Source organism: Corvus kubaryi, unplaced genomic scaffold, assembly GCF_017639235.1.
Source record: "Corvus kubaryi isolate FWS band 111438036 unplaced genomic scaffold, C.kubaryi_AGA036_p1.0 66, whole genome shotgun sequence".
Taxonomy (NCBI): domain Eukaryota; kingdom Metazoa; phylum Chordata; class Aves; order Passeriformes; family Corvidae; genus Corvus; species Corvus kubaryi.
The window spans coordinates 20,143,209-20,170,739 of NW_024582054.1; the positions used below are offsets into that span (position 1 = coordinate 20,143,209).

Consider the following 27,531-nt stretch of genomic DNA (forward strand, 5'->3'; position numbering starts at 1 on the left):
TCAATATGCACCACAGGAGCTGAACTGAAGTTTGCTGTACTACTTTTGACTGCAAATAGAACAAATACTTCTGCTAGAGCTACATCACAGTCACTGCTTAAGACAGCAGTAAGGAAGCCACACTCCTGTGCCAATGAAGGAGCTATAGCAGGTTAGGCAAACCTAGACTGAGTTAGTGTCTATACAATTAGGGTATGTTGTGTCACAGAAAGCAAACTGTTTTCAGGCAATTTAATATTTCATATTATTCTTCTTAACTAGTACTGAAAATGGTACTCAATATACAGTTTCAAAACATTGTCTTTCCTGCCAAGGACATCAGAAGTTGCAGACTATTCTAAAGAGACCAGGGCTAGAGTATCCACTTTTTAATGAAGGAGTGGACAACACTGAAGAGATTCAGGACACAGACCTTCTCTGGACACTAGCGAAGTAAGTGCTGAACTCAGGGTGGGAAGAAAGTTTTCACTTCAAGATCCACCAACTTGGATCTTCTGCAATGAATTACTCCAGAAAGGTTTTGCTATCTCACATCCTTTAAGAGTGTCAGCAGAAGGTTTTTCAATTAAATACCCTTCTAGAAAGCAAAACAGTCACTTAATCCTGCCATATTCTTGGAACTGAATAAGAAGACAGAGTGGAATCCAGAGAAATACTGCATCTCCAGTAACATGCTGAAATTTGCAGTGCTGGCTGTGATCCTAAAAAGAAATCAAGTCTTGAAACTCAATCCATTAATCTAAACTGTACGATAAACTCACATTCAATAATATTAGTAAAACCTTTTCCACTTTCATGAGGCTACACAATAAAAAGCTAAGTGACAGCTAGTTTGAATTATTATGTACTTGTTTCAATGTGAGCTGTAATTTTGCACTCTCCTCTTAATTCCAGTTTTACTTCCATTCAGGATGCTTAATGGCCTTATCCTAAAAAAAATTAAAATTTAATATCCTGAAGGTTACTGTAATATTATTTTCATAGTAAAAGAAGAAAATTTCGTCACAAATAAGCATATGATAACTCCAAAGTAAGACCCACCTCATTCTTTTTACATCATACTGAGGAAAAAAGCCATCCCACAATAGCTAAATGGTGCTGCGTAACACACAAGTGTGATAGGACACTTGAGACAAACTCTCTCACAAATACTCCCTATAAAGCAAGAAGTAAAATTATCCTTAATTAAAAAATAAGAATAACAAATTTTCAAAGCTATAAGAAAAGATTAACAAAAATTCCCAGAAAGTGCTCCTCCCAATGTTGCCACATGGCAATGGCTTGCTCCAACAGCCTCAGTTGCAGTGCTCTGTCCTTCTCTGAAGTCATAGTGCAAGAAAAGCAAGCTGAAGAGCTTGTTTGTGCCATTTTCTAATGACACCCCTAGAGCAGTCCTTTGTCTTCATCTGCTGAAACCAGGTGCAGCACTTTGACACATTAGCAGAGATGAAATGCAGTTTCTCCATGATGAAAGTTGTCATTCCAACATTTTCTTCAACTTGCTTTCAGAAGCATAAATCTCAAAATATCAGTTATTCTATTCACCACTCACTCCCAGGAACCTGAATGACCATTTTTGGAAGACCTTTCACCAGGGATGCTCTCTGCAGTTACAAAACTGTTCCAAGACTGAGATGTTGTCTTGGGATGATTTTATGATGCTGTATCCCCTGTCGTCTGCCCTATGCCAGACATGAGTTCTGTGCCTTTAAAGCTAGGTCCAAGACGGGGTGTGGGGGGAAGCCAGTGGAATTCTTTTGGCAACCTGTGTTCAAAAGCACAGATAACTCACTCACTCCCTCCCCAGCTCTCAGCTCTACAGCAGGGCAGAGAGGTGCATTCTTTTCTTAGCTAGCTTCTTGTTCGTTAGCTGAAGCAAGGAGTTTTCCTGGGACTGTGGCTTCTTCTTTTTTTTTCTCCTGGAACTGTTCAGCTCTAGTCCAGAACACCATCACTGGGAGGCCCCACACCATGGCCCGGAGGGGCCCACACTGCACCCCAGCTCCAGAGAGCAGAACCACACCTACAGAAAGGACTCAGATTTTCTCCACAACAAGAAGGTTTATTATCTAACATTATTCTTTTTGTGCCTGCATGCACTCTGCTTGTTAAATAAACAGGTTTTTTCACTTTCCTCCAAGACATCTCTTTCCAAACCTGTGGGGGCTAAAAGCCCAAGGATGCTGTTTCTTTAAGATGGACCTGGGGGGCGGGGCCACAGGACGAGTGCGGGGCAGTTTAACAGCTGGGCCCAACGGTTCAGGGCTCAGGGGTCTCGGCAGGGCTCAGGAGGGAGAGCGCCGGGAGCACGGTGCTGCTTTTTCGTCTCCTTTGTGTTCCAGCTAGCTGGGAAAAGGTTCTGTTGGGCTTTTTCCTTGTTCTTTTTTCCCCTTCCCTTCCCCTTGCCTCACTGCCTCCCTTACCTCCTCGCTGGTCCAGGGAGCCTGCGGGGGCAGCCCCGGCTGGTCTGAGCCCGCGTGTCTGTTCCCTCTCTGGGAATCTGTTGTATTTTGAGGGTTTTTTTCTATCTACCCTGTTTTGTTCGTGTATTAATAAACAGTTTGGTTTCTTTTTCCCACTTTCACTTCTTGTGACCCATTTGTCTCATTGATGGAGGAAAAGGGGAAGAACACTCATTCCAGAGTGTTTCCTCCTGAAGTTTTGTCTCAAAAACCGAGACAGTCTCAAACCAAGACAAATATAAATTTGGCGCCCAACATGCAGCCGGAGGAAGTGCAAAAAAAACCCCCGAGACAGACGTTTTAAAGGATTGCAATGAGACCACTACTACTACAACGACTAACAGAAAAGGGAAAAGTTTCTCACACCCCACAGACATCACCGTGCTGGAAATGGTGTCAGCACCTGACCCAACAACTGCCTGTTCACACTGCACAGCCTATCTGTCAAGACAGCATTGGGATGTACATTGGTGCACAGAAAGCAGTTTTGGAAACAGAAAATTTACTTTGCCATGCACTTTTTTCTTCAAGTGTCTTGACACATCAGCTGAAGTGCAGCACAGAATGGAATAAAGTTTGGACAGGAAGAAAAGTACTGCCCAAGTCAACAGGATGAGAGTTTCTCTACAAATAATATGAAGCTACACATGACACAGCACTACAAAGGGATGGTTGTACATAATGGAAAAAAAGAAAGCTAACAAATCCCCTTGGAGATAACCTCACTGCATGGGTACACAATTAGAAAAATCTTGCGTTTACTAATGTTCTAGTGTAGTCCACACTAAGCAGCATTGCACCAATATGGTTAGGTAGAGCGTGCAGCTGAGGGCAACAGCAAGAGAGAACACACCAACTCAGAAACAAATAGTGAAGGGAAAGGCCAAGACATCACAGAATTCATAAAAACGAAGAGGAAACAGAGGTACTAGTTGCAATCATCACCTCTGACAGCAGAAGGAAAGGAAATATCCAGAAATACTACCACTGCAAAGACAAGCAGGGACACCAGTGCATGGAGACCAGAGCTGTCATTCTCAGTCCCCTGGAAGTAGGGCAGCCTGTTTATCCAGAATAACATTTCTGTTTGATGGAGGATCTCCAGATGACATAAGAGACATGACTGTCATCTGCACTACATGAACTTTGAGATGGCCAAGACTGAACTAAGAACTGTCCAAGCGGGTACTGTGCAATGAGTCTATAAGCTTTTAATTGCACTTCTTTGATCTTGAGAAATAATATTTCAACAGGGTTTGTTTTCAAGTTAAAATGTGCTCTGTCCTCTGTTTCTGGACTCCACTGCATACAGGTCTTGAAGCAGACAAACAAAGCTAGAGCTTCCTCTACCAAACTTGATCAAGCAATCTTCTAAAACAAGCTCTGCCTGAAAGCCAAAACTTGTCTCTGCTATTCTCTGCAACACTAGACCAATTCTGCTGTTTTATTCAGCAGAACAATGAACCTCAGGCAATTATAAGAAGAACAGAGAAGGAAAATGAGACAGAACATATTCTGCATTATTCCAAATATTAGGTTGCAATGTCTAATACCAGTATTAACTTGATCTTAACCTGTTACTTCAGAGAATGGCCCATCCCCACTCACCTAACAGATCTACTTAAGCCACAGCATCAAAGAACAGATGTTGTTTTAAAACCTATATGTTTATGCTTTATTCAGAGTGGAGAGTGGGTGGTTTTCCTCAAAATTAAGCAAAACTAGCACATTCCTTTCTAGGAAAAAAAAATGACACCATGCAATAGAAACTACACAACTATTTGTCAGACACTGAAGAAAATGCATATGTTATACTGTTTATCTGCTATATAGAGTTATACTTTGTTACTGGTTACAACGACTTAGAACTATTTGTGAAGGGAAATATTCTAAAGTCCTTGAAATCTGAGAGACCATCACCACCTAGTAAGTGTCAGGTCACTGAACAAGAGCACCATTTAATCAGGTCAGGGTACTACCTTACAAGCTTAAAATGGAATTTAAAAATCATAACATCCCAAGAATACTTTTCTTAGGCAAAAGAAAGAATGTAGAGCAAAAATAAAACACACAGTTCTGAACTCATGTGAAAGAAAAGAAAATGCAGTTCACATTGCTCTGAACTCTAGGGTATCAGTTAAGGTAACTGGGCTGGTAACTGCTGATTCTGTAGAATATTAGATGCTTAAGGGTAAGATCACTCGAACTGAGAAAAAATTGTAAAATTTGAAAAAAAACGTGGAAAAAATTCAAGCTCTCACAAAGCTGCTGATTCCATTCTAGAAGGCTTGGAAACCAAACTTCACACAGGCAAAGATGACAAAGACCTCTAAAGTACTAGCTAATACAGTATGTATACATACATGTATGTATACAGCATACACATATATTGTATGGAATACAGTATGTGGAAATTCAGAAGCATAAAATGCTGTGGAAAACATGATAAGAAACTGTCATTACCATCATGAAAATAGAAGATAGAAGATTATCCCACCAAAGTTATCATTTGCATACAGGAAGCTGAAATAAATATAAAAGTCCAGGCATCTGAGATTAATGATGCAGACTCTCAGTAGTCTGAACTGGAAAATGCTCCATGTTAAGATCCATTTGCATGCAGCAGCATCTTTTCCTCTTACAGAGGTGACTTTGCCATGAGGTTTATCATTACTGCAAGCTGAATCACTATGAGGTCCAGAGGCACCTCCATGGTCAGCTACAAACTTAATGGGTAGCAACACATCATACAATTGCAAAAAAAAAAAACCAAAAAAACAAAAAAAACCAAAAAAACCCCAACCAAACAAACAAACAAAACAAACAAACAAAAACAAACAAAAAAAAAAAAACCAAACCCACAAAAAAACCCCCCTAGCAAAATGTAATTAGACAAGATTCTAATGAAAAAAATTGCCATAATCTAATGCAGAAACGAGTTGAAACAATCAGATATCTAAGGATTGTGCATATCTTTTCAAACAAAAAATTTTATCTAACTATAAGATATGAATCAACTTCGGTTTTCTCTATCATTAGTAAGGAATGAAAACACCTTATAAAAAATGAGTCATAGGCACCTCGGACACAGCATCAAGAGTAACAGAATACAGATTAATTTATCAACAAAAAAGAGCAACTGACAACTTACATGGTGATGGAAGGTATTTACATATTTGTTTATGCAGACATTAATCAGAAAACTTAAGAATTATCCTCTCCCAAGTAAAGCTTTTATAAGCATCTGTCCAAGCCAGCATAAAATATTTACAGATGTCAAGAAAAATGAGAAGAGGAAACAGTCACAATAGATCCCAAAACAAAACACAAACCCAAATAAACTGACTGCATGTAACGTGAGTCTTTCACAAACCAGGTCATCTGCCTATCTATGGACTGAGTCAGAAGCAAAGAAATCTTAGTAGAACTTGCACCTCATCATTGGAATTCTATGGGGGGAGGAGACAAAGAGCATGTTTACCATAAGATACCAAATTACACAATGATGGGGATATAACAGAAATATTTATGTGGAAAATATATTGGGAAAACACATCCTCAGATACCCAGGCTTTGTCATATGATTAAGGAATTCTGGCAAGTGCTCTTTGAACTGCCTTCTGAATAAAATCCTAAAATGTATTAACACAGCATGTAAGACTCCTAATTCCTTTGTGGAATCAAGCCTGAGATTTTAAACCATCACATTTATTAGACATTGGATCAAAGCTAATAAACAGGCTGACAATGAAGACTGCAACTTCTAGTCCTCATTTGTATTAGACATTTTATAGAACATCACTGAAACAATGACAGCAAAATGATCAGTTGTACCAGACCCTTTTATAGATAATTTTAGCCAGGTTTGTTAGATTCCAAAGCCTGGAGGAAGGAAAACAAACAAACAAAAATCCCACCCAACAAAAACAAACAAAAAGCCACAAACACAACTCAGGAAAGATCAATAGCCATCCCTCTTCATAATCAAAGCTACAAGAAAAAAAATAACAATAAATTCCTAGACGACAAAGTACTTTTAGAAAATATTGATTGCGTAAGGAATAAAATCCACAGATTTAAGCGGTATTTAAAATGATTAATAAACTTAAAATACTCTTTATAGTTCCCACAATCCAAGAATATGTATTTTTTAGTGCTCAAAAGAGAAAAGTAGAAGCAAAAGCAATCCAAGCTTTGAAATAGTCTATTAGTACCTCCTGATCCTTAAACAATACACAAAATTAGTAAATAAGTTTTTAAAAACCTGCCTTACAGAAAAAGTAACTTTAAAAGTATCTTTAAAGTTTCATAAAGTTTCCTTTTAAAAATAGAAAAAATAAAATATAGGTGCCAGATGTACCTCCATAGTGAAGGCTGAACTCGCTATTCAGTGCATGATTCATCATGTTTTTTAGTCACAGGAATTTTCACAATTCCCTAGAAAGTAACATGAACCTTCCAGTTTACAAATAAATCCATTCTAATTTAAGTTCCCATTCAAGAAGGTGTAACTAAGAATTTGCATTATGAAACCCTTTAGATAATCCGTGTATTTATTTTCTGAAGCCTTTTATAGTTTCATACTGAATTATAAGTTTGACTCAAGGGGAAGTTCCAAATTCTTCTGCAGCCCGTTGCTACACTACCTTCTGGGCTATACATGTCTTTTCCCATGCACTTAACAGTCAGGCAAGCTGCAAACTAACACAAATTCTTTAGCCCAAAGCTTGTGAAAACATTAAAACAAATCCAGTATACTCTTCAAAACAGACTTGCTAAAAGGAAAAGAACAACACTGTAAAGCAAAGCAAACAATGTATATAGAGCCCATTGCCCATATATTCATGGAATGCCTCACAAGTTCCCTTCAAGATCCTGGTTTTGGCAATCTCTGCCTCTCCCTGGGCAAAGCAGGGAGTGCACATGCATGCCACAAGATGGGCAACCTCCTACAAAATCACTCATACCCACTTAAGGTATAGGATCCTTTGATCCTTTTTTCTAAAAACAAGAGTTATGACAAAAGCCAAGAGGAGATGGGGAGGAAATCTCACTCTTAACTGTTCTGTCTCCTTCTTATCTTCTGACATCACAAGACTTTTCTTCTCTTTCCATACCCTTCTCTATCATGTAAAACGTTTCCTCTGATAGGCTTTCCGTTTGCCATTGTTCAGTTCTGCAGCATTACCAAGCAACAGAAATGTTAAGATGCAACAATGTTCTTTTTTCAGTGTAAATAATATGTAATTCCTAAGGTCTGCAAAAAGATTAGAAGTTGCATTAACTCTGAAAGTTACCCTTCAAAAAATAAAACCTTTCCCCTTACAAGATTCCAGAAATAGATGCTAAATAAAATTTTGTTTTCTTATTATTTTCACTGGACAGCTTCAGTGAGAATCAGAGACAGTCACCACTTCCTACTATTTCAACTTTGGTACATTTTTGCTTTTACTTCCTGAAAAGAGATTCCACTTTCCCCAAAACCTCATTTTCCTTCCCAAAGTGAGACAAGAAAGACAGTAACTGTTCTGAAGTGGCTAAACTGTGAGGCTTCTATCAAGAACAAAAATGGTTTGGTGTTAGGAAAAGAAAAAAAACTTGGTAAATATATTGGGAGAATATCATTATTAAATGAAATGTGTCCTAAAAGTCACTGCTCTGTCTAATCTGCAAAACATCACATATATATACACACACACACACACATATACACACAACACAGACAGAGCAGTGCCCATTATTTGTAACACAGCATATCACATGGTATCACACAGAGGCACTCAAGTGTTACTTCCCTATCACAGACCCAATCTACATGCCTATCAAGTGATGTTTTTCCAGCAATTACTTTTTGGTCATGCAACAGAGGAATTTCAGGCCTCTAACACTATGAGATATAAAGCTAAAATTAAACCTGACTCTACGTACCAAAGCCAGCACTGTAATTTCAAAGTCAAGGTTTAAAAGAAGTCAAACCATGGTATGATAGGGTTAACTATCAGCTGGTCTATGTAGAAACAGCACTGCATATGCTCAAACTTAACACATTTTCATATGCCTCCATACTTGCTTGGAGGTAACAACAATCATCTGTTTCATTCTTTAGGATATTCATTTAATCTTAAATTCAAATTCTAAAGTATGTTCACTTACTCACTTGACCATAATCAATGCCTGTCCTTAACTCATTTAATACTTTTAGAGCAATCCCAAGACCAAGTAATTCCAAATGCAAACTGTTTACCTGCATTCAGTTGATTTGAATTAGTGAGTTTTTTACCATCGGTTCAAGTAGCAGCTTCCACAACATGAAAATAAGATATACCCTTCTCAAAGAACTCTCTATTTCTATGACAATAGTAAATTCTTTCAAAGCACTGGGGAGACCGACCTCTTTCTTATCTGTCAACTGACAGCTACTTTCTCTATGTAACTCTAAACGATTCAATTAGTCACAGAGCTAGCACCATCAAAGAAAAAACACAGATGAGGGGAACACCAGAATCTAAACAAATTACACATTAAAGGATATTCATTATATAGAACATATTTAGGAATGACAAAGATCTGCTGGCTCCAAATTCTAGTTCTTGCATGTCCTCTCACCCTCTTCCCTAAAATGAAGCAAAATTAAATAATCATTCTGCATGCTTTAAAGCTGTGGTGAGTTAACCCTAGCCAGCAGCTAAGCATCCACATACCAGACCCAGCACAGAAAACACCTTTAAACTTGCCAAGTATCCTATAGATTTATACATTTCTGTATCAACAGAAGCTGACTGAAACTTTTCTCCTCAAATTATTGTATCTCTGTGGATTGTATAGAGACAAGTTCTGAAACAGTATTTCCATACGTCTTGCATAGTGATGACACTATTGACACCTTCAGGAGTAGGAGTCTCCCAGGAGTACATGACAGAACAGCTCCCTCCTCCACCCTAGTGCTCCAGAAATAGACAAGTCATTGTTAGAAAGCATTTTTCAGAAAGCAGAGTTTTCTAAACACTGAATACAGAGAACAGAACAAGGAGGGGAGAAGCAACTTATTCCTACTAAACTGAATTTCAGAAGCTTAAAAAGACAAACGGGGTTGAGACTTTTTAAAATAAAAGTGAGAATTGGTACTTCATAAAGCTTTATGATCAGGATTAAAATCAAAGTTGCTTATTACACTACATTAGACAGTTCTTTGTCTAGTTTATACAAATGTGTTTATTCCTCAAACTACCTTTAAATAACGATCCCTCAGGCATACATGTTCTCAACCTTTACAAAAGAAATCTAGACATAGCTATGTAAATATATTGAATAAATGTTCCACTTCCTTTCCCCTTACCTTTTCCTCTTCCACACTTAAATGTAGCAACACCTAGCGAGACAACTATGTTTTCCAGCAGCTCTTTTACTTCTTCTTGAAAGAAGGAAACTACAGTCCCTTCGGTTTCTGTAGCTATCAAGAGACCGCCTTTTTTTTTTTTTTTTTTTTCTCCCCCCCCCCTCCTCCTCCCATCCCCCCCTCCCCCCCCCCGCCAAGGAGCAGTGATAGCTGTATTCCTCTGGGGCTACTCCCCCGACCCCAAGACCGAGGGACAGTGGGGCAGGAGGCAGAACGAGACCGAGGAGATCCAGCACCACCACCCGCTTTTCACATCGGCCCATTCGAGAATGTCAACTACATTAACCCGGCGGGCAGCTCTCTCAAACTTTTGCAGTGAACAGCATCATATGCTTACTCTTACTTCACCATGGAGAAAAAGATGATGACAGAAAAGGAATGAAGCACATGGGTTAACAGCACCTTCATTGTTAATCAATACAGAGAATATACATTCTGATTATGTTTTACACGCACTTCTAAATTAAGATTAAAATTTAGATTTACTGCAGTGTTCAAGTTGCCTAGAAACTTCTGAGAAGCAGAGAATCCCTTTTAAAAAGAAATAAAGCTCTTCCCCAACACAACAACCTACAACAGAGCATTTCTGCTACATCTTTAAAGGTCATATATATTTCACATGTTGAACTACTTCTCCAGAGGGTCGTCAAGTAACTACCGAGCTACAAAAAGATTCACAGACTGAAAAGCCAGATAACTCTGCGGTTACGTGTTGGCACATTCCCCTCCCTACAATTCCGGCATTTCACCGAGGTCAGAGAAAAGCTGTCATATAAAACGACTTCATTGAGGATTGGAACAAACCGCCCCCCCCCCCCAACATAGCCACAGAAGTCAGTCAAACACACAATTAAAAAAAAAAAAAAAATGTTTAAAAGAGAGCCTGGCTACCCTTTATCTCCTTCAAAAGCGTCAAATACCACCGGGAAGTGGGACAGGGGAGTCAGGCATAGAGCAGAACTCGAAGTGAAATACTTTTTTCAGAAATAAGAGAAGGCCCCCTCCCCGCCCCCATCGTACACTCTCCTGCCCTTACCTTCCAGCTCATCCTCTTTCTTCCCCACACTGAGATTTCCCTACTGCTCCCAACCAACTCTCTCGGAGCTCCCTGCTCAGCAGTGTTTTCCCCAGCCCGGCCCCACCGGGCCCCTCCGCCCCCGCACGACCCCCGGGCCCGCCCGCTCACCGTTCCTCAGCTCGTGCTTCACCGTGAGGAGCGGCAGCTCCGCTTCCCCCGAGGGTCCCTCCATGTCCTCACGGGCGGCTCTCCCGCCCCTGCCGCTCCCCGTGAGTGTGAGCGCGGCGGCGGGAAGATGTCACCTGGCCCGAGACGGGTTCTATTTCCCAGGGGCGCTCCGGGGAAGAGGAGCCATGCAGGCGCGCTGGGGGCTGCCGCTCTCCCCTCCGCCTTGGGGAAAACGGGGGCGAAAAAAACCCCAAACCTACACCACCCAACAACAAACAGTTATTAAAATCTAGGGAGGCACAAGCACGACGGCTTCCCTCCCCCGGCGCTCAGAGCCAGCCCATGTCCTTGCGGCTCCCCTCCCCCGGGCTCCGGCCGCCCTCCCCGCCCGACAGCGGGGAGCGCAGCCGAGCCCCGCCGAGCCGAGTGGACCCGAGGGGAGCCGAGTGGACCCGAGGGGAGCCGAGCTCGGCCGGGATAGGCTGAACGACACGGGGGGCGGAGGTGGGGACGCCGCGGGGAGCGGCTCCTACTCAGGCGCTCGCGCCCCCTCCCTCCCCGGGCCGGGCGCTCATTGGCCGCGCGCGCCCGCGAACCCCGGCGGCCGTCGGGCAGAGAACGTTCCCCGCGCGCCGCCCCCGCCCTTCCGCCGAGCGCCGCGTGCCCCCATTGGCTCGGCGGCTGCGCCAACCGCCAGCTCCGCCCCCCGTCTTCCCCCCGGCCCCTCTACTCCTTGGTGTTGTTTGTAAACATTCCCGCCCGCCTCTCCCGCTGCCCCCCGACCCCCGCGGGAGGGCGGGCGCTGGGCTGCCGAGAGGGAAGGGAAGGCGCTGATTGACCACTGGAGCTGGCAATCACGTGAGGGAGCGGCCATGGCGCCCTTCCTCGCGTTACGGGCTGGTTCCACCGTCCCCGAAGGGAGGAGCCGCCGTGGGCTGACCCACTCGCAGTGGCGGCGGGGGGGGGGCAGGGGGAAGCTGGGCTACAGCGTGGCGAGGGGGATGCGGCAGCGGGATGGGAAGCGGGGTATCCCCGCGGGGGGATGCGGCGGGGCAGGGAGCAGCGAGGCGCAGCCGAGGGTGGGAGGGATTCCTGCAAGGCCCCGGCCGCCCGCCCGCTGAGCCCCCGCCTCCCCGCGCGGGCGGCGCGTGCGGACTCGCAGCGGCGGCGCGGCCGGGCTGGAGAGCTTGCGGCACATCGGTATGTCCGCCTGCAGCCCGCGGCCGTGCGCCTCGCGCTCGGGGCACCGAGCTCTGGGGCACCACAACACGGGGGCGCGGGTGGCCGGGCCCCCGGTGCGCGCAGGGGCCCGGGTCACGCCTGATCCCGCCTTCGCCCTTGGCCGGGGCCGTGGCTTGGGCTGGGGTGCAGGCGGCGAGCGGAGCCGCCTCTTGGGAGGTCGAAGAGACGGCATGTACTAGAAGTTCAACCAACCTTGGTGATCGGTAGAAAAGCGCACGGCCTGGTGGGTTATGGCAGCTCAGGAGGTGCCTGACAGGGGCTTGCTTGTCGTAAGGTGGGAGTGGGCGAAGTTGCTGGGTGGGTACATCCCACCGGTTCACCTTGCCCTGCCTGGGGCGCGTTCATCTGGTCCCTTCAGCTGCGAGGGAGACACCGTCCTCACAGCGGGCTTTGACTGCATTTTTGAGGGAGATAAGGTTCAAAACACGTCGTATCTGTTCACGTCAGTTAAGCCTCTCAGTCTGTTATGTTTTGGAGGCAATCTGGTGCTTCTAAAGCTGCCCTCATTTCCTTGAGACAGATAAAGCAAATGACTTTTCTCTCCGTTTCTTATTTACAGTAATTTCTGACTTGTTGCTCTTGAATGCCACCGCTTCTATCCTTACACACAAGCTAATTCATAATGCCGTGTCTCAGCAGCAGTGTTCACACAGTCTTAATTCAGTTACATCAAAGATCAATGAAATAAAATGTCTTATGTTAATCCTTTATTCACATTCCAGTATTAAATATTAAGTGTGTTTGTATACATATATGTTAAAAATGCATGTACATGTATATATTTCTACAGTTTCTCGTGGAGAGATTGAGTTGGGACTATTTAAAGTTGGTGAGAGCTTTCTACTTCATAATTGTTTATATACCAACCATCAGGTTTAGGGTGCCTTTGCAATTGGTTGTCATCCCAGAAATTAAAAATACTACCTAAAGGTTTCATAGTATTTTTGGTAAAACTTTTGAAGGTGTTCCCCAGCAAGCACTGCAGCTGTTCTGTGGAGGTATCTCCCTGTAGCATATGGTACACACATAACTCCACCTAAAATGTCCATACAGTTACTGCCTTTCCAACAGTATTATATCAAGACTATAAATATAGAAAGTCTGATCACGGGAGATGTTTTCAAACTGGAAAATGATTGATTCCCTTTTGTCACTTGGTTCTAGAAGCTTCACTATTGCAGAGAAAGTAAATATTATATCAGTATAATATTAAACTACAAAAGGGAAAATGGGAATATTACACTAATTAATTAAGTTTTTGCATCTTTGTAACTAATGGCACCCCTGTACAGTTAGTGGGGACTGTGAGATTTACTTCATCATTACAAGGCGTAACAGCTACTTCTGATTATTCCATGTCCCAGATACTAGATTTTAAAGGGACTAGTACTATATTTCATCCAATGGTTCTGCTAGCCTACAGTTGGACTAACTGTCCCTGGCAGCCTCAGAAAAGAAGCTGAAATCTGACTCCATTTACTAGCACTCAGTGTGAGGGGTATTGGCATTGAATCCAGTAGTTGTTAATAGTCTTGGTTTCAGATGTTCATAGCTTGACAGACTGTATCTGCTTATTTGCCTCAGGCTGAAAATTTCTCCTTCCAAATTTCAGCTAAAACAGCTTTAAAAAATGAGGCAGTAACCCTAAAATACCAAACCAAGAATACTGATTCATGCTGACTATGCATATAACAAGATACAGTGATTACTGTGTATACTTCAGTTTAAGATGTGATTGGGCTTGCAAAGTACTACTACATGAACTGAAAGTTCTTTATTGTCATTGAGGGATGCCCTGATGTACTTGCAACATGGTTTTTCCATTAAAAAAAGTTAAGATTTTTTGCATAACACTTTCTCTGGTATTAAAATGTTTTTGCAGTGGGATTCTTGTGTCAAATCCAGAAACTGCAAAACAGCCTTACTGAATGCTTGGAAAGAATCCCACCTTTTGACAGAGAAAAGAGCTATATTTCCAGTGAAATCCTAAATCTTCTGTCAGTAGTCCATGAATACAAGAGTATGCTCAAGTTTTCCTTTCAGCTGAACTTTTGGGAGCAGTGGAGGGCTAGACTTGGTCGTGTTCTTGACATAAGAGTAGATCTACTTTCAGTGGAATGGTCCAGGCGTAGTGGGCTGGTTACATTGCCTCCATCACACTTGTCTCAGAAGCAGTATCACATGGCTTTGTGGGTGACTGTAAAAGGCCAGAGTTCTGTCAACCTAAATGGTAGATAGGAATTACAGATAGGTGGAAATATACAGGCTAGAGCTGTACCAGAAAATAAAACTGATTAGGATTCATTTTGTAGGTGTCCGGGAAGTGGCATGACATAGCATGGTACAGCTAAATTCTTTCCCCTTCAAAACAGTGGCTTTTCTTGAATTGCCTCCTGGATTTGTAGGGACTGCCTACCATTACTGAGCTATGCTAGCCTCCAACTTGTACAAAGACATTGCTTGGAAGAATACTAGTCAGGGACCCAACTCCTGCATGCCGGCAGTCAGAAGTACCGATAGTCATGTACCAGCACTCAGATTGTGCCTGTGTCCCATTTAAATCACTAACACAGACAGTCACAGAGTCAGATGAGGGAGGAAATGTGGCTCGCTGCAGCTAAAGCAGCATGAGAAAGTACAGGAACAGTGATAGGCTGTAGACCCAGAGGGAGTACAGACTGATCTGCAAGCAATTTCTTTATAGTTTGAAGAAGTAAAACCACCCTTGGTATGTAAACTGTGCTTTTAGAAGTGCAATTTAACTGACCAAAAGTGTTACTTGCATTTAAATACATTTGTGTGTGTGTGCTGCAACACTGAAAAAACTTACTATTTGTATAATATGTATTCAATAAGTTACCTCTCTGGCATTAAAAAGAAAAATATTTGATGTTTCAATGATTAAAAGCTACAGGGCAGTGCAGAGCCGCTCTTGCTCCATAGTGTAAATGCATTGTTTTTGGGGTTTTTTTTTATAGTAGCATTTTCATATTCATCTGCACGATAAGAGCAACCCAACGGGTCAGTCAGCCACCAGGTCAGTGTTTGGGCTGAGCATGTGTTGCAAGTTTGGGACTATGGAGTAACACCATTCTAAAGATAGATGTCCCTTCTCTACCCCGCAACACAACTGTTCAAAAATATGTGTATTTACTTGCCATTCCTAATTGTGAAAAGACAGAGGAAAAAATTGCTGTGGAAAATTCCCACATAGAAAGATATTATTGAACTTCATTAAAGAACAAATGTCACAGCATTTTCGGTTTGGTTCTAAAAGAGGTGGTGTGCCAAGCTGGTTTGAGGCCTGAGGTGAAATTGAAATGCTCAGTGTACAGACTTCTGAAAGGAAATGAGAGAGAAAAAGAAGAACATGAGTGCTATAGCTGCGTACTTCCAGGGTGCCAGGGCCTCACAGTTTTGAGGTATTTGGTTTACTTTCTTTCTGAAGGGGAGCTGCTTATGGAAATTGTAGTTTCTATGAGGTGAAAGTTGAAGGTGTCTGGTGCTTTCTTATGGTCATTGAATTGTTACAGAAATAGGTGTTAAAAGGACAAATTTTGGAAAGCCAGATGATACAAAATGTTCCCCTTAATCACTCCATGCAGAGCATTTGCACAGCAGGGGGAAAAAAGGATCAAATTTTGGAAACCACAAAATTAATTTAGGGAAGTACTCACTGTGAAAGACAAACACAACATGAAACAGCTTTTGTGTGAGATTTTAGTACAGTATTAGTTCTAGTTTTTAGTTTGCATATATTCTCTGATTTTTATCTTTGGTTTAATCTGAATCTTTAATTGAACATTCTGTGCTTGATAACTGTCAGATAAGTAGACTGGGTAGGTATATTTGCTGTTTAAAGTATTTTTTATGAAACTGCTCTGGGCAACAGTTTTATCTCTCTAAAACCACTTAATGTTTTACCATGAAAGGAGAAGTTATGCTAAGCATCCAAGTCTAATAATTCTCGTAACGGAAGTGGTACAACTCTGTCAGGAAGTGGATCGTTTCTTGAAAGAGTGCATTTGTTACTGTTTCTAGGGTCCTGTTTCAGTTAGTATTACTTTCTTCGCTGAAAAGTCATTTGTTTATCTTTTTCTTCAGTCTCTGTACAGTTGCAGCTACTATTATTACAGGCAGCACTTTACAAAGTTTAATTGCTAAAAGTCTACATGGTTATAGAAGAGAAAAAAAAATTGTCAGGTTTCTCAGTTTCTGATGAGGAAAAGGAAAATGAGTGAATGCTGTCTAGAGGGGAGAGAAAGCACTAGCCATTAAAACAGAAATAGGGGGTTATTTTACTTTTTGAACTGGTAAAGCTGCTTAAGCTAGGCAGAAATGGAATTTCTGTTTAATAAAAAGAATTGACTTTTGAATCGTAATCCTCACTCACAATAGTTTGAATTTTTTTTCATATTTGTTGGAGGGAACACAGGAGTGTTATACATAATGTTGTCGTTAAACCTCAGTAATACTGACTGAGTAAACTTCCAGTCCTTTTCAAGACCTGCATGTAAATTCTCACTATTTTGAAAATTTTGGAGAAGGGGACTTTAGAAAGGAGAAGTTAATCAAGGTGATCTGAAAGCTAGTGATGATGAAATTAAAACTTTTAACTCATCATGAAGATTGTGAATACATTCTGATAGTTGCAGAAGTTATGGTTCTGCTTTCCTGCTCCAGAGAAGGAAGCATAAACATGAGAAAAAAAGTGTTTAAATGGCAGACCTTAAAGTTCTGCATTGTAGTTCTTAAAGAGAGCCTGCAGAAAAAGAGATAAGTAAAAAGAAGTGCCACATAAAATGAAGGGGAAAGGAATTTTTGAAAACTGTTACTAAAAAATAATAAATTCATTTCCATAACTTTTCTTCTAATGATATATTTAAAGATACTGCATCTGTTAAATTACCACAGAGCAAAAAGAGATTTAATGAAGTGAACAGTATTACAGAGGTTCCTTTTCCTTTATCTGGAGAAAAGTTGTATGATTATTGATTTTGAACCTACTCTTTTAAATTTATAAAGATAAGATGTCTCCATGAATTGAAGTGGGAGAAAATCTGGAAGCAAATGGATAAATTAATAGAATATGATGTTTCAAACTCAGTTGGTATATCTCCTGGAGTTTGAAAAGGACTTGGAGCTCCTCAGAAAAAGTAGGAAAACTCCCAATAGTTTCAACTACTATATCAGGTGGCTGGAAGGCACCTCTCAACATAGAGTATTATTATATTTTTATAATATAATACAATATAATTTAATATAAGCAGCATTACAACTAAAAACAGCTTTAAAAGGACCAGGAAAATGTTTTGATGAAAGGTTTGAAGGATTATGCTTAGTTTTAAGGAATAAAAATAAATTAAAATGTGTTAGAGAACCAGTGGATAAATAGGTTTCCGTGAACATGGCCTAGATATAAAATACTATTGTGAAAAATCAAGTAGCAAAAGCTATAATAGCAGATTACAAATTTTCAATACATCCAAAAGATGAGGATTTTTAACTTCACCTGCATAATTGACACTGGCACTGTAAATTGTATGACTTGTGACTAGAGCTAACAGGTAACTGGTATTGAAGCAATTCTATGATTTCATAACTGTTTTTCTTAAATTTTTAATCCCATACTGATTTATTTAGATACAGGATGTGAACTAGGGTATCTCTAGCTCAGCATTGCTGTCTCCAGTGCTGGCCAGGAGCAGCTGTGTAGTGTCATGACAGTCTGTGGTATAACACTGTAGTCCTTGGATAAAGGCCTCTATTTGTTTGGATTGACTTTGCCATTTGCTAGTTTCATCTGATGGCCCATAATGATTTAGTTACAAAAGAGAGTGAAGAATTGTTACCTTTTATTTCCTCCATGGTTTTGCTTCATCTGTCCTTATTTCATAGGCAAACCCAGAATATGAAGCAGTAGCTTCACCACCTCAAAAAAATCAATTAAAATATTTGCTGTAGGTAATCTGCTGTAGAGGTTATGCACCATGCACTTGGAGTTTTTTGAGCTTTCAGTAATCCATGCACAGCCTCATTTCTTTCATTTTTCTTAGGTAGAGAGGACTTCTGGGGGAAGCCTAGATTATTTAAATGTTAGAACACTCAGTTTTAATACATCTTTTTTCTTTTCTAATGTAGAGTGTTTGCTGTGACAGTCTTTGAAGAGAATGTCAAACTCCAATTGGTCAGAAGACATTGTACACTCTTCTTGTAAATTCCTCAGGATTTGCATTTTCTGTGAAGTGTTAGACTTCCATGCAAATAAGTGCCCCATTAAGCAATTTTCCTTTAACTGGCAACTTTTATTACGCCTGGCTAAGAGTGAGGTTTGGCATCCTTCTTACAACATGTCACATTCAAGCTTACTTTGCTGTTGTGACTGCTTCTTAATGTATTGGTGGGGAACATGACAGCAATATAGATTATTGACATTGTAAATAACTCCATTAACTTTGAGGTATTTCAACCCCCTCACCCCCCAGCACTTTCAAGATTTAATAAAGATTTGTATTAGTAACACATCTCTCTCCATTTTTAAAAGAACACTTTTGTATTCAAGGATTTTATTCCAAACCCAACACTGATTACAGATTTACTGTCATAAATTATTTGCTTCCCATTTGACTCAATGTTACCTTCCTGCAACTCTAGTGGGATGCATCTTCAAACTGGAAGTCAGATGAGGCAAATGCCACAGATTACTTGTAATATGCAGAGAAGTTAGTGTATGCCTTTGATTAAATCACTTGTTCTCTGAGTAACTGTCTTGCTTTAACCCCAGTCAGCAGCCAAGCCCCAACCAGCTGCTCACTCACTGCCCCACTGGCAGGATTGGGGACAGAATTGGAAGGGCAAAAGCTGGAAAGCTTATGGGTTAAGATAAAGACAGTTCAATAGAGAAAGCACAAGCCACACACACAAGCAAAGCAAAATAAGGAATTGATTTACTTCTTCCCATGGGCAGGCAGGTGTTCAGCCATCTCCAGGAGAACAGGGCCCCATCACAGGTAATGGTGACTTGGGAAGATGAAATCCATCACTCCAAATGTGCACCCCCTTCCTCCTTCTCCTCCTCACTTGAAATACTGAACATGGTGTCACATGGTTTGGAACATCCCTTTGGTCAGTTTGGGTCACTTGTCCTAGCTGTATCTCCTCCCATGCCCCTCCAATTTTCTTGCCAGTGTGGCAGTATGAAAGCAGAAAAGGCCTTGGCTGTCTGCAAGCCCTGCTTAGCAATAAGAGAAGTATCCCTGTTATCATCACTGTGTTCAGCCAAATCCAAAACACAGCCCCATACCAGTTGGTGTGAAGAAAAGTTAATTCTACCCCAGGCAAAACCAGTTGTAAGGCCCCAAACAACTTGCTTGATGAGACTTAACAGGGCTTACAGTTGTTCATGTACTTTGAGTTAGATGCATAGGAGAAATACTGACAAGATATTCTCAAGAGATCAACAAAAAAAGACTTTACTGACAACTTTAGAAAATCAAAGAACTTTGGCAAAAGGTTTAGAACAGCATTCACTCAACATAAGCCACTTCTCAAAGTATTAACTTAGCAAGCTCAAAGCCCATTCAATTTTAAGTTAGTTACTCAAAATTCTAACAAGAGGGAATCAGAAGAAGAAAGAAAATAAAGATACCAAAAAGAACAAATATAGCTACCAACTCCTGGGTTCCAACAGTGTCCAACTAAGAGAAATTCCAAGAGGAGGTAGATCAAGGCATGTATGGCTCCTGTTTGGCCTTAAATACCCCTTGGTCTTCCTGGGCCCTTCCCCCAGGTGGGACTTCTGGTTATTTGGCCACTCAGGAGCTGGGTTGGGAGCTCCTGGGGTGGGTGTAGGGCATTGCCTCAGGTGTGTCAGGGATTGGTCACTTCGGAGCAGGGATACAGGCCTGGGGGGTTGTATGGGGTAGGGCACCACCTCACCAGGGAAAGGCCTGACCTGTCTCTTATGCACACACATGGAAGGTTTTGAGCCAGTAATCTTTCTAGTCTGTCACATTAGCACAGAAACACGTATCTATAATGTGATGTGGCCTTATAGTATCTTCCTGTCCAAGAATTTGGTTTTGGCAGTAGTGAGTGAGTTGTGAGATGCTTGCCGTTATTTTCCTGCTTCTTTAGATAACAAATTGGTTAAACTGTTCCACTGTGTGACAGTATTTTTCTTTAGAAAACTGTGATTAGTGGAGGTAATGGTCTGGTTTACGCATAAGATAAAATAATTACTTTTGGGTAACAAGTACCAAAACAACAGAATTATAAATCATTTGGGGTTGGACAGGAACCCACTGCAGTCCCAGAACACTATCCTTTAATGGATATATAAGGAAGAGATAGAGAGGTTTTCTGAGGAAATCATGAGAGTCTCACTGCTTTGACGAACAGCAAGTGTTAATCCCTTATTTAATCTTGCGTCTCAAGACAGACCAAACCTGTGTTTTCTGTAGCCTTGTATGTACTCTTTCTGACTTCGGATATGCCATGTAAAAATAATCATGCCTTCTCTAAGACAACAGCTGCCTAATCTTTCCAGTGCCTCTCTTTCTCTGCAGAAGTAAATGCCTTCACACCACCCACACACCCCAGGAGAGCAGCCTTACCCCCCACTCCCTGCCTCTGTTATGGTAGCAGCAACATCCATTCGTCTTCAATTACAGAGTTAAGGATGTTGTTGTCACAGCTGAAGGTGACGTTAAGCATCTCACATTATCACTTTTCTCTTCCTATTATTGCTTTTCCCCCTCTATGTTGAAGCTTCACAGTGCATCCTCTTACGTAGTTGAAGCTTTGGGTTACAATTTAATGTGGTTTGGCCTTACTGATTTGGCTGTTCTGTTTAGTCTTGTGAACTTTATTCCTGTTGAGGTTCTTAAACATGACTAATACAGAAGTCATATACTCTTATTAAACCAGAGCCTTGTCTAGAATAACCATAAACCCAAAATATTTAAAGAAAGTCTGCCTATCCATTTTATTAATAATCACACCATCCCCTGTTTATAGAATGTTCATTGCTAATCTTCACCTATTTACTTTGGAGAAACTTACCTCTTGTCTTTTCTGATTATTTGCTTGTCTTACATCTACCTGTTAACTCCACATATTCATGCAATAAATATCCCAGCAGTCAGGTTACCCCCAATATTCCCAAGTTGTTTCAAAGAGGCCACAAATGTATTCTGATTTATTACAAAAAGATCTAATGAATTAATTCTGAATGTTATTTTACAGGTGGTATCAAGGCTATTTTCAGCAGAAGTTTCAATCTCTAGTTGAAAACATACAGCTTTACCAAGTGTTCAGTGCAGGTAAGAGATTACATCACAGTGCAATAATACTGAAGAGCCCTTGCTATAGCTGGCCAAGATACAGACTTTGTGCTGAGCAAGATGCAGACTCAGAACAAAAAGATGCCCCCCAAAATTTCTTATTAATGTGCTGTGATGAAAGCCCTTAGAAGACAGCTGTAAACTGGGAAAACTTTGACTTTTTCACTGAAGCTGATTATAAAGGTCAGAAATTGGTTGTCCACCAGAAATACGTGTCTATCAAGGTACAAAATCAGCCATCAATAAGCATGGTATCCTCTCTATTCCTGTTTATTTTTAAGAAAGACATTTGAGATGCTTGACTTCAGCTCATGAACTCAAGGTCACTGAAATTAGATGCATTTCTGTGAATATACTTAGCTATTTTTAATATACATGGATTATATCCTGAACAATGCCCACTTAATGCACTTTGTTTCACGCATTTTCTTTTGTGTACTTAGTAACCATGGAAAAGTCATATACTGATCATTCTATTCTTTGAACTATAACATACGTATTTTGGACTTTTATTCTGTTAAATTTATTCAGTCTTGAAATAACTGCTTGAGAACAGTTTGCTTTATATGATGAACCATGGAATGAATGCATATATATTATTTATATACATATATATATATACTTTTTTTCTTGCCCAGATTTTGAAACCAAGTACAAATCACAATATTTTCTGTCTTCAAAAGGAGTGGAAAATATTGTGTAATTTTATCCAAACTGAAGCTGGATCTACTCAGAATGCTTGTTTTTTAAATTTTCCACTACAGAGAGGGGGGGAGGAGGGGGAAGTATGTTTATTGTTTGATGCAAAAGACACAGATTTGCTTATTTTTATATATGGTTTCATAGTCTTCTAATGCTCCAGTGAGCTTGCATTACTTCTGCCAATTTTCCCATGGACTCAATGATTGTATATCTCATATATCTGTAGTTTGAAGTGCTTAATAGATTCAAAATCAGCCTTGTATAGCAAACTTTCTATGTCAAAGTCAGTTAATTTATAAAGACAAGTATTATGAGAAGAGAAAAGAAATTTCCATTAGGGAAATCTGTCAGTGGAGAATGGAGTTTGAAAGTCATTAGGTACCATCATCTCTTCAAGTGTTTTAGTTGTAGTAACTTTTTTTTAATAGCAGTCTCCTACTACTCCACCAGTCTGACTGGAAATCACAGCAGTTTCTATTAACTGATGTCTGTTCATCTTACTTTTAACTGATTAAAATCCTCTCTTTTTAATTTGTAATGAGAAACACCTTGATCCTGTATTCAAATCATAATGTTCTTCTAACTTTGCACATTTTTGAAAATACTTCCTGGTATTTACGATATAGCAATATATCATACAATACACCTTGCTTTATAGGATTTTTTTTTTGTTATATTTCCAAGTAGCTGAACAATTATCCATTCTGTAGGTTTACTTTTTTTCTGTCCAGAAACACTGTTCCTAAATACTCCATCTTCAAATTTCCAGGTGGTCCCAAAAATATGTCTTTGTACTAATTGTATTAAAAGAGAAGCTACCTAAATAGGCCTAGGTTTGAACCGAACTCATTACTCCCTTTCCCCGACAATCAAAATCCCACACATTTGACTAGTCTTTTGGAGACAAACCCCACAGCTTTTCAGAGTTTAGTTTTTCAAATGTGAATGCTCTATTTTAATTGTACATTTAGATTTGAAGCATGTTAATGCAAGCTGCTGAGTGCTTTTAATTTGTCTTGTCTTTTTTCACTGCATATACCATGTAGTCTGATCCTTTGGGATGAGATACTGCTGAAGATTGCTGGAACACTCATGTAAGATGCTTGTCTCAAGAGGAAATATTTTTATGGAATTAGGATTAAAGGAATGCCTGTGTTTGTAGATTGCATTCTAAAATAAAGACAGTTTAGTTACTTTTAAATATATTAGCTTTGAAATCCATGCAAAATTCTTAGCATTTGCATCTAGACAGTTTTCCAAGTAAAGTAATTGGTGAAATCCATATTATATGCTGCAAGATGCAGTTATATGGGATAAAATCCACTTGGCTATCAGTCTTTACGTTAACTTCTACAAACAAAGAAATGTCCTTTAGCTCCAAAGTTTCTGAACCAGAGGTCATGAAATGCTGGAAGGATAAAGCAGCTAGGTTTTGTGAATGTTTTCTCTGCTTTTGAGCTCTTCCTTAGGTATGCATTGTTGATCACTATCAATGTCAGGAAACTGGGCTAGATGCAGCTTTAATTCTATTTTCTGAAGAATACTGTTTTAATAATATTTTTAATTATTTGGACTTCATGTATATATTAACTGTACCATGAAACTGTTCAGGCACTATGATGTAATGTAAATTGAAAATCCATTTCAGAGAAGGAGGAAAATTCAGTCAGATCAAAAGCTAATGCTCAAATGAGCCAAGAGTCTTTTCTCATTTGAAAACAAAATAAACCAAAACTTAGCACACTCCCCAGACTTAGGATATATAATAAGTTATGTGAAAAAAAGTCGAAGAACAAAAATGGTTACTCTTAAAAAGTGCTTTGTAAATAGGAATATCATAGAATGGTTTGGAAGGGACCTGGAAAATCATCTAGTTCAAATCCCTCTACCATGGGCAGGAACACTTTCCACTAGACCAGGTTTCTCAAAGCCCCTTCCAAACCAGCCTTGAGCACTTCCAGAGATGGGCAGCCCGGGTTGGTGCTTCACCACCCTCTCAGGAAAGAATTTCGTCTCAGTATCTAACCTAACCCTACCCTCTTCCAGTTTGAAGATATTACCCTTTGTCCTATCAAATTCCAAATGTGAGATATGGAATTTTAAGGTACATTATTACCATTTCCTATCTGGCATGTATACAGAAACCAGGAAAAAGGATCAATGGTTGCTAAGAAGACAAAAACAGAGCTAAACCTTATTTCTGAACTGTATGGTTCATCAATACTAGTTATAACTTATTTTATATCAAGGTGGTTAGCTTGTTTCATACATGTGCTTATAAAAAGCAGTTGTATTGCTTATATATTTTTCTGTCTTTATGCTAACTTTTCTGTCACATCTTTCTTTGCTTCGATCTGCATATAGTATATGGCTTGTATTCAAACATGTATGCAGCTGAAGTACAATGCAGCAAATGTTTAAGCACTTCATCTGTCCTTGAGCTCGATGGGACTAATTATCTGTTTATCTCTTTTGCTTTTATTCATAGAAGTACTATAGGTTTGAGTCCTTAAGCTGTAAGCTCTGTGGTAAGGTTTTATGCATATTTACCTCTACCATATCTGGGAACAAAACTCTAAAAGAAAATAATAATAGTAGGAACTTAAATTTTTGTTTTGTGTTGCTTCTATACAAAATACAGGCTCAATTTTTGAATTAGAGCACACCAAGATACCAATGACTGTAGTTTATTTATATCTTTAAAATATAAAATGAGGTGATAGGTGTGTAAAACATTTTCAGCCCTTACCTTCTTATTCTTGGTAATGAAAATCAAAATTATGACATTAGCATCCCTTTCAAGCCAGCTAACTGATGCTGCAGCATTATGAGTCATCTCTTTTAACACCAAACTGCCTTTTAAAAAAATGTTTTAATGGTGATAAAAGGTTTGAGGGTGATACGTGTACAGATCTTACTCTACCCATGGAACATAGAGAAAAGTGGTAAAAGTTCAGGATTAACTCTATGAGCTAGAAAGGTAATTGCATTTTTTCAACATCTTGAGTTCTTTGCTGATAACTGCTTATGAACACAGCAGTTTGAGATGTTCACTATGCCCGCTGTAACTGCATGGAACACTGTGTATGATTGTGTAAGGCACTGAATAGCTGCAGAGTGAGACAGTGTAGTCAACTGATACCTGATCTAATCTGTCTAATCTGTCGCCAGGAACTTAGATGTGAAGTTCTTCACATGGCCTGTGCTGGGATCAACAGCAGAGCAGATCTCCTGAGCTGCTCCATTGCATTCACTGCACAGCCACAGTGCTGCTGCCACCAGCGGTGATGCCCCAAGGGTGCCATGACAGAGTGACTGCATCAGAAACACCCACATGCTGTGGGGTCAGGCTGCCCAGGACAGTTCAATAAGGGCCTGTATCCTTTCTTTCAGTTTAAAAGTGTAAGGTAATTGGGAATTTCCTTTTCAGAACACAATGCTTCAGTTCAAGCCTACCTTTCTTCTAGGCAGAAGGCACTGTGGTAGCCTACGGCTGTGGTGTAGCATTCCGTGCTTTGCCAAGGGTTGCTGTGGTGGATGAGGACAGTTGCCCAGGGCAATTACATCATATACTGGTCTTGAATGACTGTTTTGAGTTCAGAAATGGTGAAGGCAACTGTTGGTACTCTGCAGCATCAACACACCGCTTGCAGAATGTCTCTTCCCATGGTCAGCGTGATTGCCATTTGCCTATAGAATTAGTTAATTCCTGGTTCCTGCAGATGACTGGACGATCAGGTCAGTGTAGCAACACTCATTTGCTTGGTTGAACTGCCACATCATCCAGGTCTTCCATCACCCACATTACTGCCCAGCTGAGGTCCTCAAAGGTTCATGTGCTGTAGAGTTTCATAGTTTCTCTGTATAGGCAGGGGAAGAAGAGTTAGGAATGATGTACAGATCTTCATTCAGGCCCACCACAAGGGGCTTTGACTGTTCACAATTATAACTCATTCATACTACAAGTTCTTGTTCACAAGTTCAGGGATGTTAAAGATTATCACTCATCATTTATTGGGTCTGTGATGCAGTCTATCAAATAAGTATGTAATGTCTGTGGGGTTTAGAACTTGGGCATCTTCATTAGGGACAAAGCAGCACTCTCTTCTCCAAATGGACTGTGATATTGTCAGCCTTAGAGTATATGTCTAATTACTAATAGCACTGCTCATTGTCCTTTTCATTGTACTGCTCTACTGAGTGTTGATCAAACATGCCCTAAGCTCTTGCAGATAGAGGGGAAATGTGTCTGCAGGTCCCTGGCTGCACCAAACAGACCATTGAGGGCCGTTTCCAGATCATCATGACAACTACGGTCAACACATAATACCACAGTGTTCAGGTATGCATTAATGAAAGCATAGTAATGCAGCCATAGTTTCTCCATGACTTGGAGCCTTTCAAGTTAGAATAGATGCTGCAGAACAGAGTTGTCCAGGTATCCTTGATGAAAATTAACATTTATTACAGGGGCAGTGTGGATGCTCCAAAACAAAATAACAGTCCAAATGCAGACCATTTGCTATCACATAGCACAGTTGCTAACAGCAATTTACCTATACTTATTCCTGAAAGTTGCAGTGAGGTATTCTTGGAGATCCTGCCACAGATTAATCTGGTTATCCCTATAGCACTACTTAAGCCAGGAAGTTTGTCAGGGAAATGATGGTTGGTCCTTTTGAGCTGTTCTAAGATGGTTGGTCTAAGAGCTGAAGGAAGCAGTGGAACAATGAAACTTAGTATCTCTTCATTACAGGTATATGTGGAGGCAGAGGTGTTTGTTCTTGGTAGTTTAGAGAGGTACAATTCACTGGAGGTTCCCCAGACACAGCCTACTGAGACACACGCACCTCAAGGACACTAACTTTGTGTAAACACATGGGCCGCAATCATTTCTTTAGTGACCATCGCTGAGAACTGCTTGGTGAGCAGCAGTGGGTGCAGTGACAGCACCTGCTGGCAGACATGTCAACACAAAAGGAATGGCGTAATCCTGGAGGGAGCCTGAATGACCTGACAGCAGGAGCATGGCACGTTTTTTGGGAGCATGGTTCTATTTTTATGGTGCGTAGGTAGCAGAACATCACTGACCTGCTTACCTTCAGATGGAATTCCTTGGTAGGAATGAGCACTCCATCAGCCCTGTGACCGTGCATGACGTGACTGGGTGTAACCTAGGTGGTGACATATGTTCTTATC

General features: G+C 40.6%; 2 protein-coding genes across 18 annotated transcripts in view; one reads left to right on the top strand and one right to left on the bottom strand.

Annotated features, from left to right (window-relative positions):
* Nucleotides 1-11,630, bottom strand: part of RPS6KA5 (ribosomal protein S6 kinase A5) — a 76,027-nt gene extending 64,397 nt beyond the window's left edge. The window contains exon 1 of one of the 3 annotated variants that reach the window (XM_042047135.1): nucleotides 11,045-11,630. In XM_042047135.1, coding sequence (XP_041903069.1) covers nucleotides 11,045-11,108 — 64 coding nt within the window. In that variant the 5' untranslated portion in view covers nucleotides 11,109-11,630. Of the gene's footprint in view, nucleotides 1-9,798; nucleotides 9,882-10,894; nucleotides 10,914-11,044 lie in introns of those variants that run through there. The other 2 variants (XM_042047136.1, XM_042047139.1) reach the window with 2 other exon arrangements.
* A 173-nt stretch (nucleotides 11,631-11,803) lies between these two features.
* The window catches only part of DGLUCY (D-glutamate cyclase), a 48,435-nt gene continuing 32,707 nt past the window's right edge, over nucleotides 11,804-27,531 (top strand). For 4 of the 15 annotated variants that reach the window (XM_042047161.1, XM_042047163.1, XM_042047164.1 and 1 more), the window contains exons 1-4: nucleotides 21,533-21,609; nucleotides 23,379-23,426; nucleotides 25,504-25,709; nucleotides 26,565-26,674. The gene's annotated coding sequence lies outside the window, so the exon portion shown is untranslated. Of the gene's footprint in view, nucleotides 11,903-12,161; nucleotides 12,245-21,526; nucleotides 21,610-23,378; nucleotides 23,427-24,820; nucleotides 24,861-25,503; nucleotides 25,740-25,775; nucleotides 26,675-27,531 lie in introns of those variants that run through there. The other 11 variants (XM_042047162.1, XM_042047148.1, XM_042047153.1 and 8 more) reach the window with 11 other exon arrangements.